Source organism: Ranitomeya imitator, chromosome 5 (genome assembly GCF_032444005.1).
Source record: "Ranitomeya imitator isolate aRanImi1 chromosome 5, aRanImi1.pri, whole genome shotgun sequence".
Classification (NCBI taxonomy): Eukaryota; Metazoa; Chordata; class Amphibia; order Anura; family Dendrobatidae; genus Ranitomeya; species Ranitomeya imitator.
The window spans coordinates 517,879,920-517,895,244 of NC_091286.1; the positions used below are offsets into that span (position 1 = coordinate 517,879,920).

Genomic DNA, 15,325 nt, shown 5'->3' on the forward strand with positions numbered 1-15,325 from the left:
GCCCATCGGTGACCCCCAGTCACGTGATCGCGAGTCACCGATGGGTTGGCATGACAACCAGAGGTCTCCTGCAGATCTCAATGGTTGTCACTTCTGGATTGCTATGAGCGCTGCCTGGTAGTTGGCGCTCATAGCAAGTGAGTAATTCTGCTACATACAAGCAATCTGATCATCGCCTGCCTGTAGCAAAGACAAATAGGTTATGGCAGCTTCTTGTCTCCCATAAAGACTATTCAAGCATGCCAAAAGGGAAAAAAAAGTTTTTTAAAAATATAAAAGTTAAAATCGCCCTCCTTCCGCCCCATTCAAAATAAAACAAAATATTCAAACATACACATATTTGGTGTCGCTAGGTTCAGAATCGCCCTATCAATAAAAAAAAACAGTAATTAGACCTACTGGTAATTGTATTTCCAGGAATCCATCCTGACAGCACACTGGAGGACGTCCTTCTTATCCTTGATGGGACAGGAAACACGAGAGGTTAAAAGGACCCTCCCCCTACCACCCTTTAGTGCTTTTCCAAAGTAACACATCTGGATGGATGCAAAAACAAAGGTTTATTCCAACAAAATAATCAATCATACAAATGTTACATCACATGAGTATAAAGATCATACATTAGGGAGGGAACTAATAGTGCTGTCAGGATGGATTCCTGGAAATACAATTACCAGTAGGTCTAATTACTGTTTTCCAGTTCACCACCTGACAGCACACTGGAGAAATACCAAAGGAGACTGGTATATAGGGAGGGACCACTGCTTGAAGTACCTTTCTACCGAAAGCCAACTGAGGTGACACCACATCTAACTTATAGTGTTTAGAAAAGGTACTAAGGCTAGACCATGACGCAGCTCTGCAGATCTGATCTGCCGTCGCCCCCCCTTTCTCTGCCCATGACGTGGCCATGGCCCTAGATGAATGGGCTTTGATGTCGACCGGGGAATTTTGCCCTCTAGCTTTATAAGCTAAACTGATTGTGGATTTTATCCACCGTGCGATAGTCGCTTTAGACGCTTTTCTACCCTTATTTGGACCCCTGAACTGGACGAACAAATTGTTGTCCCATCTCCAGGGTCTGGATAAATCAAGGTACCTGAGCACCGAGTCTCTTACGTCAAAATTGTGGTAAAATCTTTCCTTTTGATTTTTAGGGGACTGGCAAAATGATGGTAAAACAATCTCTTGATTCATATTGGAATCTGACACGACTTTAGGGAGAAAAGCCGGATTGAGTCTGAGTACTAATTTATCCTCGCAGATCTGCAAATATGGATTCTGCACGGACAGAGCCTGTAGTTCCCCCAATCTTTTTGCCGACATCATCGCAACTAAAAATGCGGTTTTAAGGGAGAGTTTATTAATTTCTATATCCCCTGTTACATCCCACGCCTGTTCACATAGGAAATTTAGAACCAAGTTCAGATCCCACGGTGGGACTGACCTTCTAATTAATGGTTTTAATCTCTGGACTGCTCTAGAGAAACGGCTAATCCAGGGATTGGCAGATAGGGAAGAATCGAAGAATACACTCAGGGCCGCTATCTGGACCCTTAATGTACTTGGTCTAAGACCTTTTTGAAACCCTGACTGCAGAAAGTCAAGAATTTTGGGGATATTTGGATGGTCAGTATCAACTGTCGTCTCTCCGCAAAACCCACAAAATCGCTTCCATATCTTTGTATAGATAGCCGATGTCACCGGCTTCCTGCTGGCTTGAAGGTTAGAAATGACATCATCTGAAAGCCCTTTTGCCCTCAAGACCTTCCGTTCAGGATCCAGGCCGCCAGCTGAAGTGCTCTTGGATTCTGATGTAGAACTGGACCTTGTAGAAGATCCTTTCTTTCCGGTAACAGGAGGGGTTCTTCCACTGACAGTTTCCTTAACAATGGAAACCAACTGCGTTTCGGCCAGTGAGGAGCTATGAGGATGACTTTGGCCCCGTCCTCGCAGATCTTTCTGAGTGTCCTCAGGATCATCGCTAGAGGAGGAAATGCATACAGAAAACCGCGGTTCCAGGGTTGTGAGAAGGCATCGATCGCGGCCGGACTCTCCCAAGGGTTTAGGGAGTAGACGATCTTGAGCTTTGCATTTCCTTTTGTAGCAAATAGGTCCACCGTCGGCATCCCCCAACGTTGACACAGATCTCTGAACACCTCGTTGTTCAGTTCCCACTCCGTGGGGGATACGCTTTTCCTGCTGAGGAAATCTGCCAACTGGTTCTTGGAGCCCTCCAGGTGGATCGCCGAGATTGACAGAACCGACCTTTCTGCCCACCTGAACATCTGTTCCGCCAGGTCCTGTAACGCCAGATGTCTTGGACCCCCTTGATGCCGCAGGAAGGCTACCGTTGTCGTGTTGTCTGAGAAGACCTTCACGTGTTTGTTCTGCAGCAGATGCTGCGCCGCAGTTAAGACCTCCCAAACCGCCTGTAGTTCTCTGTGGTTTGATGACTGGTTGCTGTCTTCCTTTTCCCAGCGACCTTGAAAATATCTTCCCTGTACATGACCTCCCCAACCGAGCTGACTGGTATCTGTTGTAACTGATACGCTCGGTGTTTGAAGCCATGGCACCCCCAGTCGGAGGTTTCTGGGAAGAGTCCACCACACCAGAGATCTTTTGACCTGCGGAGTAAGGCTCAGGGTCCGGTTCAGAGAGTTCTGCCTCCTGTTCCAGCTCCTCAGAACTCCCCTCTGAAGCTGTCGAGAATGAAACTGGCTCCATCTTACGCAAGGGATACAGGCCGTCATCAGACCTAGTACTTTCATCCCGTCTCTGATCGTATTTCGGCCTCGAGAAAAGTGACGGATCTTCTTTATTATGCCCTTTAGCCTGTCTTCTGGAAGAAAGGACATTCTTGCTTGCGAATCGAGCATGACTCCCAAGAATTTTATTCTGGGTTTTGGGATTAGATCTGATTTCTCCCAATTTATAATCCATCCCAGATTCTCTAGAGTTGAGATGAGGGACTGACAGTTGATCCTGAGCTGGACTTCTGAGTTTGCCGCTATTAAGAAGTCGTCTAAGTAGGAAATCACCATTATATCCTGATTCCTCAGGAAAGCGACTACTTCCACCATAAGTTTTGTAAAAACCCTGGGAGCGGAAGCCAGGCCGAAGGGGAGACAGCGGAATTGGAAATGGTAGATCTTTCCTTCCAAGTTTACCGCGAACCGCAGGAACCTCTGATGACTTAGATAAATGGGTACATAGTAATATGCACTCTAAGTCTAGAGTGCACATTACCATGTCTTTTCCCAACAGAGGGATGGTAGACCGAATCGACTCCATCTTGAACCTTTTGTAAAGGACCAAATTGTTCAGATGTTTCAAATGTATAATCGCTCTCGATTCTCCCGATGGTTTTGTTATCGAGAAGAGATTGGAGTAGTGACCCCCGCACTCTTCCCGAGGGGGTACCGGAACAATAGCCGCCATTTTAAAAAGGTCTTGAATATCTGACCACATGGGGGATGATAGCTTTAGATGGGAGTTGGACAACAGGAATCTTTCGGGAGGAAGGGATGTAAATTCTATTTTGTACCCCTGGGATACAATCTGTAAGACCCATGGACTTGTTGTAATCTCCCTCCATCCTCCCAGGAATCCTGTCAGACGACCCCCTACTCTGAAGGCGTCATTTCCTGCGGAAGCTAGACCCTGGTCCCGAGTAGCTCGCTTCTTTACTTTTAGGCCTGTTATCCCCTCCTTTCTGGTAGCTCCATCTACCCTGTTTTCCCTTACCCCTGTAATCGGGTTTTTGACAATAGCGGGGTCTCCGAAAGGGCTGGAATTTTTTAGGCTTTTCTTCCGGAAAACCTTTCTTTACATCTGCGGCTTTTTCTAAAATATCGTCGAGGACAGGTCCGAAGATCCTGCCCCCAGAAAAGGGTATAGAACATAATTTATTTTTAGAATGCAAGTCCCCCGACCAGCTCTTAAGCCAGATAGCCCTACGGGCTGCATTAGATAGAGATTGACCCCTAGCCGCGAACCTAACAGACTCTGCAGATGCGTCTGCCAAGAAGGTTGTTGCTAATTTTAGCAAAGGTAGGGATTTCAGGATAGTTTCTCTGGGAGTCTTGGCTACCAGTTGATCCTGAAGATCATCTAACCAAAGGTCCATGGAGCGGGCCAAGGATGTCGCTGCAATATTAGCCCCAATGATCGCCGAAGAACTTTCCCAGGCCCTTTTTAGAAGGCCGTCTGCCTTCCTGTCCATGGGCTCTTTCAAATTGGAAGAGTCTTCAAAAGGAATCGCCGTCCTTCTAGATACTTTAGCCAAAGGTATGTCTATCTTTGGTATATCGACCCACTCTTTGACTTCCTCTGGATCAAATGGCAAGCGAAGTCTGAAGTCCTTAGGGATAGTCAGTCTTTTCTCGGCTTCCTCCCATTCTTCCAGAATCATGGATCTGATATGGGAGTTTACAGGGAAGACTTTAGAGGTCTGTGAGCGCAAGCCCCCATACATTTCATCTTGAACGGAACAAGATGGATGAGGCTCCTCAATCTGCATGGTATGCCGCACTGCTTCCAACAGTTCTCCTGTGTCTGTGGCGGAGAACAAATATCTTCTCCCTTTCTCTGGGGGATCTCTACTCTCATCTTCCTCCTCTACCTCCGACCCACAGGATGATGAGTCTTCGGAAGAGTACTCGACCCTCGGCCTTTTCCTTGGCCTCTCAGAAGGTGAAGGTGAGACTTGAGGGAGTACCAGACTTGAAACTGAAGCCTGAACTTCCTCCCTTATCATGGCTCTCATATTTGACATAAGAGACGCCTGTTCCTCTCCTATGATTTTGCAAGTGCATGCTTCACATATGGGTTTCTGCCAGGAATCTTTTAGCTTAACCGCACAGATAGGACACTTCTTATTCCTACCGGGCCTCTTTACCGATTTCTCGGTCAAAGAGGGTGCCTATGAAAAAAAAATAAAAATAAATAATAATAATAATAATAAATATATATATATATATATATATATATATATATATATATATATATATATATATAGCAAACACTAGCGTTTCTCCTTTTTTTTTACACAGGGCTTCCCTACTTACTAGCGCTGCCGACTCCTGCCCCTCTGCTCTAGCTGCGTCCTCCATGATGCTCTAGAGATCGCTACTGCCCCTGCACCATACCTTTTTATTCTGTTCATGTTCAAAACCAGCGCTCTCCACCGCTCTTTTCCCTGCACTTCCTGTTGCAGAGACGCCGTCCATCCCCCTCAGCCGCAAACCGGAAGTGACGCGCGGCCGGAAAGAGAGGAAGGTGCGGCGATGATCTGGTTCCCCCAGCGGCCGCATGGAGACGCCGGCATCTGCAGAGGCCGCCGCTGGGATCGCGCGCACCAGGGGACAGGACGGAGAGATCGAGAGCCTCCGTCAGGGAGAAGCGCTACACTGGTAGACCGAGGGACCCTCGGGCGGGTGTCAGCCAGCGGGTGTCTCATGGAGGGAAGGGTGAGGCCGAGCCCCCCGATCCACATCCCCCCGCACAGAACGGTAGATCCTCTCGTCCGTTCCTATCCCTGATGGGACAGGAAAAACACTGAAGGGTGGTAGGGGGAGGGTCCTTTTAACCTCTCGTGTTTCCTGTCCCATCAAGGATAAGAAGGACGTCCTCCAGTGTGCTGTCAGGTGGTGAACTGGAAAAAAGGATTAACCTGATCGCGCTAAACGGCGTAGTGAGAAAAAAGTCAAAACGCCAGAATTACGTTTTTTTGTTTGGCGCGACATTGCATTAAAATACAATAACAGGCGATCAAAAGAACATATCTGCACCAAAATGGTATCATTAAAAAATATCGGCTTGGCGCGCAAAAAAACAAAAATAAGCCCTCACCCAACCCGAGATCACGAAAAAAATGGAGACGCTACGGGTATCGGAAAATTGCGCTTTTTTTTTTTTTTTTGCTTTTTTTAACAAAGTTTGGAATTTTGAACACTTGTTTCCAGCTCATTGCCTAGGAAATTGATTACTCTTGCTGTCTAGCAGTGGTGGCAAAATATGCGCAGTGCTTACAAGCTCTGTTCTATTGAGTTTGTAAGCACTTCTTTGAAGTTGGACCATATTTCTGAGGCACACTCTTAAAATAAAGATGCAGCCCGAACATTTTATGTGTACAAAAGCGTGAAAATATGTGACGTTTACCGTTCAAACAAGTCCAAATTTGCAAAGTTTGGTGGCCCCTGGATCATGTGAAGTCCATCAGATCCCCGGACTGTAGAAACAAAATCAGGACAGATTTAAATATTTATTATAATGCCTGTACAATTGCCCTAATGGTACGGAGGTAAAAGAGGTCATCTGATAAATTTCTATGGGCAACACTGACACTGTGGGAGAATTGTCTGTATTCAAGAGGGTCATCATACAATAAAGAAAAATCGTTGCATCATTTCCTCTCTGGCAACAAAGAATAATGCCAAACAAAGGAATCACCTATAAATAATTATACGTTAAAACAAAAACAATTACCGGTAAATGGAAATCTGTCGGCAGTTTTTCTCTACCTCATTTGAGAGCAGCCTGATGTAGGCAAAGAGAAGCTGAATCCAACGATGTATCACTTACATTACTGGGTGCAAAGAGTGTTTAGATTAAGCAATTAAGCAGAGCTGAGAATGCTAACCCCGCCCACACCAGGCTCTCTACTTACAATGTCCATAGACAGTGAGCTGCCCATCACAGGAGGGGGCGTGATAAGCTCCTGGTGCTAAAACAATCATTGTAAGCAAACAAAACCTGGAGCTTGATCAGGGAGGCATCCCTGAAATCGGTGCTATAATGCAAACCTCATGCTGTCTTCAGACTACATAGCAAAAACCTGCTGACAGATTCCCTTTATACATACTTAAAAAAGCCCATTGGCTGTATAAAAGACCAAATGGACAAGATCATAAGAGAGCAGTAGTCCACACTATTTAATAATATGATACACAAAATACTGATGATAAATACAATAATCATGAAAGATATGTTTCGGCCCTTATTTAGTGATTGCAAGGGCTGAACAGATACAAAACACAGCACGCGAGCATGCACAGATAACACCTTATATGAACATGTTCACTCATCACTACATATACATTATATATCTCACTGACATTATCTATTCACGCTGGGAATTTACTGTACTTGGCTGATGAAATGTCAGGTTTCCTATGAGATGGGTGCATAAAAATCGGACTGCACATGGTCCGTGTGCCGTGTGATTTTTTTTCTCGCACCCACTGACTTACATTGACGAGTCTCGTCCGATAAATGCAGACACTCGCAGCATGCTGAGATTTTTTTCTCAGTGTGATCTGAGCTGTGAAAAAAAACATCACAGATGAACACAATCATTGACTAGAATCAGTCAGAGTGCAATACCGTTTGTCATAATCGCGGGTGGAGCCAAACTTTGTCTGCGTCTGTCAACCTGTTAAAGGCTGAAGTCAGTCACTGACAGTGGCATTTACAGGGCGCCGTACCAGAAACCTATCGCCTCAGGGGGTATTTGATAAGTTCCAAGGCATACAGGGGTATTCTGAAGCTCCCGTGCCCGCCATGAAGGTGCTCCTATGAAGAATAACCTGTGTCTGGTGCTCATAGGAAACCGTGATTTCTACTATATACTGCAAAGATATATATCTTGGTACCGCGTTAGGCAGTAGATCGAAAGCGGGTAGTAGTCTCGAAAGCTTGCAATTTGTTACCATCTTTTCAGTTAGCCATTAAAAGGTATCAACCACTGAGGACTCTCAATTCTAAATATTTTTGTACTATATACTGCAACACTTGTACTACATAATTACATAGGGTGAAAAAAGACCTAGGTCCATCAAGTTCAACTTGTCTCTACCAATTATAATATAGATGTACAGTATAAAGTACAAGTGATCAAACGATAGCAGGTTCAAGTGCTCTAAGAGTCTAAGGGACTAAAATGAAAAAAAAATCCAAAACTGCAGAAATACAGTTTGTTGGCTGATGAAACACCAAAAAAAATGCAATAAGTACTGATCATAACGGTATCAATAAAAATATCAGCTCAGCATGCAAAAAGCAAGCCCTCACATGGCTCCATTGACTGAAAAAGGAAAATGGTACACGTCTCAGAAAATGGTAGCACAAGCACAATTTTTTTTCAAGAATTTTTAAAATATCCACCACTTTGCCATAATCGTACTGACTTAAATAATGGTATTGTCAGGTCATTTTTACTGTACAATGAACACCATAAATACAAAACCCAAAAACCGATGGAAAATTGCATTTGTCTCACACCATACTTGAAATTTCCACATTTTCCAGTACATTGTATGGTAAAAATGGATGGTGTTGTACAAAAGGCCAACTCGGCCCACATGTTGCTTATTCTTTTTCCTACAGATTTGAAGCAGCTTAAAATCAGCAGAACGTCAATTCTTCCAGTGTGCTTCACCAATTCAAATGAGTTGTGAATGTCTGCTACAAATACCCGTGTGCACACACCCTACAGATGCGCCAATGCATCACCCACCATGAACCACATATATTTATGTTTCAGGAAATCTCTCCCACTGTACTGAAAGTATATGCAGTCTTCAATACTTTGTTCTAATTAGATTACTGCGTGTAATGGCTGCATAGTAACTAACTTTTATTTCCAAAAGATTATATTCGGTCCTGGTCTTGTGATCATCACAAGGTTCTATTCAGTTCAACTGGAGCCGGATAATATATTCAACTCCCTGCGGCTCAATGTTTTGCAGCAGTAGACAGCAGCAACACATGCAGGGATTGCCCCCCCCCCCCCCAAAAAAAAAAAAAAAAACAGGAAATCCCAGCATGTGTTGCAGCTGTCTACTGCCGCAACACAGGCAGCGATGGAAACATTAATATATTATCCGATAGTTCTTCCTAAAAAAGAAAACTGTTATTTAAAGGGAATCTGGCAGTTAGATCTACCCCCCTCAAATCAAAGAAGTGCATGCAGGTCTTTGAAAGAAAAATCCATCTACACCTTTATATTTTGTATCTGTTGCTGCATTCTCAAGAGACTAGAGTTTTCATTCATATGTAATGTGATGTTAAGTGCGCCAGGCTCTTTAGTTTGATTGATCACTCACTGTCTGCTGTGTTTGCCCGGTACATGATTTCACATAGACAGCGAGGTGTCAATCAAACAGGCAGGAGCTGTGTGGGGAAACATCCTGCAGAGAAGAGGCCAGCTAAAGAGCCTGTCGCTAGGTCAAAATTGGCCAGTGTTTCCTCTTATTATAGTGTCTCCTCCTACTGCTCCCCTGTATGTCGTTTATTGTTTTTATAAAGGCCGCTCTGGAACCGTAGTAAGGGAGTGTTGCTCACAGAGTAATTATGCAGGACAGCCTAAAGACAGAGCCATAGAGAATCTGTGAGCACAGCCCCTTGTAAGGATTAAATACAAAAACCCATATCTCTGGAACCATATGGCAGAAGAGCAAACCTGTAGGCTTCTGACCTGATGACGTCCTCTCTAACTGTTCTGTCATGGCCACAGGACCTAGATATAAGGTCAATGGATTTAGCTTTCAGAGACCTGCGTGCTCATAAAGAGGGTGGGTGACGATCTCCCGGACTGATTTACTTTGAACAGGTATTCTCAAACTGTCTCACAGCCACGCATGCTCTCCTCACTTGTTGGTTGCTTGGGGGTGACAGTGCTGAGTGAGAAGCTGCATGCTACTACTACAAATTAATGGGAGTTTGTTCTGGGTCTACACTGTTACCACTATATTTACACATAGGAATAACAGGGGGAGATATTGCTGTTAGAAGAGCCATGACAGAAGAGATGTTGTGAGCAGCTGTGCAGAAATCAATGTACTGGAGAGAGCTGACTGGGATGAGAGGAGTAACCTACTGTGAACACTGGGCCCAGCTCCATGGAAATGAGCTGTACACCATGTAAGATAAAGGCTTTCATTGCAGGAGAATCACAGAGATCGTATAAAGCAAAGCAATTACAAGCCTGCTTGTTTTCCTATTATCCAACTACAGCAGTATGGCCATGACATTATGTCTTGGAAGGGATTTACAACTTTTTTTTTCATATGTGCCCAAGAACTTATAGGCAGGCAAATGCTAACTACCTGCCTGCTGAGCTGCGACTTCATTTGACCTCATTTTACCAGAGCAGCTCTTCCTCTTCCAGTCTGCTCTGTAGAGGGGCATCACTGAGGACGTCATGCTGATTGACAGCTGATCCCCCGCAGTGAAGCAGTGAGCGGTGGCTGTCAGCCAGCATGATGTGGGCAGTCATGTGGTAACATGGCACAGAATGGCCAGCAGCAGCGGTGTGTGACTAGACAGACAGCGGGATCGGGCACCGCAGGTAATTACCCGCAGTGAGTGGCGGCTGTCAGTCAGCATGATGTGGGCAGTCATGTGGTAACATGGCGCAGAATGGGCAGCAGGAGCGCTGTGTGACTGGACAGACAGCGGCACCGCAGGCAGGCAGTTACCCGCAGTGAGCGGCGGCTGTCAGTCAGCATGATGTGGGCAGTCACGTGGTAACATGGCGCAGAATGGCCAGCAGGAGCGCTGTGTGACTGGGCAGACAGCGGCACCGGAGGCAGGCAGTTACCCGCAGTGAGTGGCGGCTGTCAGTCAGCATGACGTGGGCAGTCACGTGGTAACATGGCGCAGAATGGTGGCCAGCAGGAGCGCTGTGTGACTGGGCAGACAGCGGCACCGGAGGCAGGCAGTTACCCGCAGTGAGCGGCGGCTGTCAGTCAGCATGACGTGGGCAGTCACGGGGAAACATGGCGCAGAATGGCCAGCAGGAGCGCTGTGTGACTGGGCAGACAGCGGCACCGGAGGCAGGCAGTTACCCGCAGTGAGCGGCGGCTGTCAGTCAGCATGACGTGGGCAGTCACGGGGAAACATGGCGCAGAATGGCCAGCAGGAGCGCTGTGTGACTGGGCAGACAGCGGCACCGGAGGCAGGCAGTTACCCGCAGTGAGCGGCGGCTGTCAGTCAGCATGACGTGGGCATTCACGTGGTAACATGGCGCAGAATGGCCAGCAGGAGCGCTGTGTGACTGGGCAGACAGCGGCACCGGAGGCAGGCAGTTACCCGCAGTGAGCGGCGGCTGTCAGTCAGCATGACGTGGGCAGTCACGGGGAAACATGGCGCAGAATGGCCAGCAGGAGCGCTGTGTAACGGGGCAGGTAGTTAGGAATTGCCTGTAAGTTCTCAGCCCCATAACGGGTCACGGAGAAGCCCCTGTAGTAATGGAGGGCGAGATCCCATCATTCCCGCTGCAGTGTGGGCCCCAGCACCGCCGCTCGGGGGCGCCCTCCTGTAGATGTGACCAGGACTGGAGTCTGCACCTATCACGTGTCAGTCTGTAGTACACTGCACACCACGTGGTGCAGAAGTGAGGCGCCAGTAACACACAGTACGGGGCGCCGGCCCTGCTCCCTGCACCGGTCAGCGTACCGGAACACACACGTTAGGAGGAACCGGCTACTATCCGTGCAGATGTAACAGACCTGCCAGAAGCGGCATGGGAGGCGCCATCTTGAGCCGGAAAGAGACTGGTGACGTAACGAGGGCAGAGGCGGAGCCTTCACGCGATACACGTAACCCTTAGTGGCCGCATCACGCACTTCAGGAGACACATCCGCTGAAGTGTCTGGAATCCTTCCGCCCGTGGGCGCTACAAACACACGTGTAACTCCGCGGACTATTTGACAAGAAGTGATGACGTGTACGCAGTAGTGTGATACGTAGTTCCGTTGGGGGCGGGGTCTGTGGAATTGCCTACGCTGGCAGCTCGGCGGTTCGGTATTTACTGCTCACACACCCAGTAGGGAAGGGGCCGGTGACCGTTGCCTGCTGTCCGTTATCCCTCCGCTCACACGTCAGCAGCCGCCATGGTGGCCAAACAGAGAATCCGGATGGCGAACGAGAAACACAGCAAGAACATCACACAGAGAGGCAACGTGGCCAAGACCTCGGTACGTGTGCGGACCGGGGGAGGGTGGCGCTGGGTGGGCTGCTCGTGTAACGTGTCTCTCCTTCCTGCAGCGGAACCCCACGGATGAGAAGTCCTCGGTGGGACCCTGGTTACTGGCGCTCTTCATCTTCGTGGTGTGCGGCTCCGGTGAGTGACAGCTGCCTGTCAGTGATGTGCTGCTCTGTGGTACTACTACTCCCAGCAGGGCTGCGCCAGCCCCACATGTGACTAGTGTCTGACATGGGCTTAGGGACGCCTGTGGCACTACAGCTCCCAGCATGCCATACGTTCTGCAGGTTGTCAGGGCCTGCTGGGAGTTGTAGTTCCCCCAGAGCTGTGATGTCAGGCTGGAGTGTAGCTCTCCAGCTGTTGCAGCACTACAACTCCCAGCTGGGGTTGTTAGGACGTGCTGGGTGTTGTAGTGCCATCAGCAGAGGGGGGTCACTGATATAAACTGTTCCTGCTGTGGCTTGTCTGCACCTACAGATGACCCGCGCTGGGAATCTGCCGGCCATCGTGTGCCACCTGCCAGCACACAGGCCATGGAAACAGTCAGCAAGCTGGAGACCGCCCGGATCCCATCACTGGATGGAGACGTGTCCCACGTTCCTGCTGCCCTGGCTGGGACCTGTGGCCAAGACATCCTGATGGCAGTTTCCTTCCTGCTGACTGTCTCCTCCCCGGCTGAGACTGCTGTTTCTTGCTACCTGGCCTAGTCATCGTCCGCTCCTCGCCCGCAGAGTGGTTCCATTGCTGACATTAGGGTCACACGTAGGTCTGGAAGGAAGGGATTATCTGCCATTAGTGACTTATCGGGAGATGTGATCTCTGCATGGTGTCCTGACAGCTGTCCAGGTAATGGGGGAAATCTGCTGGGAGTTGTGGTGCTGGTGGCACGTGCCGGCCTGTAGGGTCCCAGACATCGATGTCTGAGTACTGGGGTCAAATACCGGTGATGATGGACCCTCTATGCCAGGCGTGCAGTACACGGCTATGTGTAGTGAGACTTTACAGTGGTTTACAGGCGACACGTCTATGCCATATGGAAAGGCATCTCCCCGTGATGTGGTGTGTGCTGCTGTAGGAGCGGCATATTATCTGTATTATTGGGGTCTCTGGGATTACAACATCCTATGTCTGCACAGTGGAGCTCTGATGAGGGCTGGAGGTACATGGTAATGGGGGCGCTGGTGGTCTTGGGGGGGCGCTGAAGGTGCAGGCAACAGCTGGGGCTCGGTCCTGTGGGGCTTTGAGTGGAGCGGCATCACAAGGAGTTTCTTGCCTCAGATTTGGGCGAAGGCTTAGTATCTTGCTCTCCTGTACAGTAACACATGTTGGGTGCTGATTACATGGGTGCTTGTGTGGTGACTCCCGGTTTCCCATTGCAGTCTATGGTGCTCGGTCACCGTTAAGGATTGTGCTGCCACATAGAACTAAAAAAGTTAATAGTTCACAATTCTATTAAAAAAAAAAAAAAAAGAAATGCGGTAAATGGAGACTAATCAAAACTGACTGTAAGGAAAAGCGCAGTAGTTTCCCATAGCTGCCTATCAGACGTAGGTGTTGACGTTTCACAGAATCCCCGTAGAGTTGACTGTGGGACACTTCTCTGCGTTTCCTCTGCACCAGCTTTGATAAACGTCTAGTCCCGAAGTTCTCCTTCCATTGTGCTCCGGTATCAGTGATCCTTTGCCGGTTTTCTAGGATTCCCGCTCCAGTGATATCTTTACCCATGCCTGTTTTAGCTAATGACTGGCTGCAGCTGTGACCAGTGTCATTGATGTGTTACTGCTGCAGGCAATGATTGTGTGCAGTGGTGACATGACAGCTCAGCACAGGACACTGCGCATCATTACTGGTGGGGGGCCTGGCACCATAAGTTCCTCAATGTCTCTTCATCCCCTTCCAGGAAACCTCTTACGTGACCTTTGCATCTCCTGTTTCCCTATGGAGCGCTGTACCCTATAGCGGCTGGCAGAAGACAAGATGCCAGTCGTGTTACATGCATAAGGGGGATTGGTAATATTTAGGCAGACCACAACCATGAGACACTTAAAGGGGTCCTGTGATCCCTAGAGCAGGCACACATTACTGTATTGGCAGGCCCCCACCATATGGAAGCGGCTGGTCTCTACATCTTAATGGGAATTTACAGATGTCTTCTACATTTTGTATTTACAGGAATTGTCTTGCATTCTGTGATATTTTTCATTAAACTTTTTTTTTTTTTTCTCTCCTTTACAGCAATTTTCCAAATAATTCAGAGCATTAGGATGGGCATGTAAACCTTTCTCCAGACGTTACAATTTTCCTGTGAAGTATAACATGGACTCTGATTTATTATTTTCCTGTTAATTGGGACAACGAAAACCAGATTTCACACAACTGCCTGTTCCAGAATGACGACGTAAACCGCGATCATCCGAGTCATTCCAAACTGTGCCACCAAAGTCATTCCAACTTTTGTAATCCATCCTCCAGTGCCTTCAGAGAGCACCATATGCATCAGAGCAATAAAGCCGACCTGCCGTCGTGGAGCTGCTTCTGCAGTGAGCGTTACTCCGTGTGGAACTAAGTTGTATGCAATGTAGATACCTGTAGTTCTAATAGGTTTGTGTCTGAAGCTATCTGTTTGTTAAATATTCTACCTTTTTAATGTATAAAATTGGTTAATTCTTTTTAATTTAAGAATCAAAAGCTGGAAAACAGAGTGATTTGATTATTCTCTATATGCTGCAAGAAAATCTGTCAAGTGTTCTCGTTCATTTTCAGCTGCTTGCTTTGCTCATAGAGGCTATTAATTCTCTAGAGAGACATCTTTTATGTTGCCAAAAACTAGCACCTGTAACGTGCCGCTCCCCAGATGTCCACTAGAGGGCGAGCACGAGCAAAGCTGCACAGTGGACTGCTATGGTCAGAGCTGATGGGAAAGAGTGAGCGCAGACCTGTGCCATCATCCCCCACTATAGAGCTGTCTGTTCAAGCCATTTTGGCCTTTACAAGAGAAAAAACTGTGGATGCATTCTCAACTTATTTTTTTTTTATTGTCTAACCTATGCTTTTGCATGCACAGGAATCCACTCTCCATTTTACTGGTGGTTAGATATCTGTTGAAAATATTGGTTAGCGGCATGGCTATCACAGCTCTGAGCAACCATAGGTATTGTTTCAAAATGTGACCTACCTAAAAAGAAAAAAAGTGTACAGTTGGTGCGTTTTGTAAAAAGAAAATAAAAACTTTACAAAAAAGTTGTTTCAGCATTGTTGAGGGATTTTTGAAAAAATGGAGGGGATCATGTGTTTTAGGAAAAAGCCTTCATTTTTTATTTAGCTGGAAAAATTGTG

The 15,325-nt window shown here is 47.3% G+C and overlaps 2 protein-coding genes across 2 annotated transcripts in view; one reads left to right on the forward strand and one right to left on the reverse strand.

The window, feature by feature from the left end:
• Window positions 1–11,611, reverse strand: part of EIF2A (eukaryotic translation initiation factor 2A) — a 49,926-nt gene extending 38,315 nt beyond the window's left edge. The window contains exons 1-2 of the mRNA XM_069727529.1: window positions 11,514–11,611; window positions 6,163–6,232 (exon numbers count right to left, since the gene is read on the reverse strand). Of these exons, the coding sequence (XP_069583630.1) occupies window positions 6,163–6,232; window positions 11,514–11,541 (98 nt within the window). The 5' untranslated portion in view covers window positions 11,542–11,611. The remainder of the gene's footprint in view (window positions 1–6,162; window positions 6,233–11,513) is intronic.
• A 123-nt stretch (window positions 11,612–11,734) lies between these two features.
• Window positions 11,735–14,688, forward strand: SERP1 (stress associated endoplasmic reticulum protein 1). The gene is made up of 3 exons (XM_069727530.1): window positions 11,735–11,981; window positions 12,052–12,127; window positions 14,225–14,688. The coding sequence occupies exons 1-3, from the start codon at window positions 11,898–11,900 to the stop codon at window positions 14,263–14,265; spliced, it is 201 nt and encodes a 66-aa protein (XP_069583631.1). The 5' UTR covers window positions 11,735–11,897; the 3' UTR covers window positions 14,266–14,688.
• Window positions 14,689–15,325: the final 637 nt, after the last annotated feature.

Coding starts and splice junctions, on each gene's coding strand:
- SERP1 (XM_069727530.1), top strand. CDS start 11,898: ATGGTGGCCAAACAGAGAATCCGGATGGCGAACGAGAAACACAGCAAG. Junction 11,982..12,051: donor GCAACGTGGCCAAGACCTCG/GTACGTGTGCGG, acceptor TCCTTCCTGCAG/CGGAACCCCACGGATGAGAA. Junction 12,128..14,224: donor CTTCGTGGTGTGCGGCTCCG/GTGAGTGACAGC, acceptor TCTCCTTTACAG/CAATTTTCCAAATAATTCAG.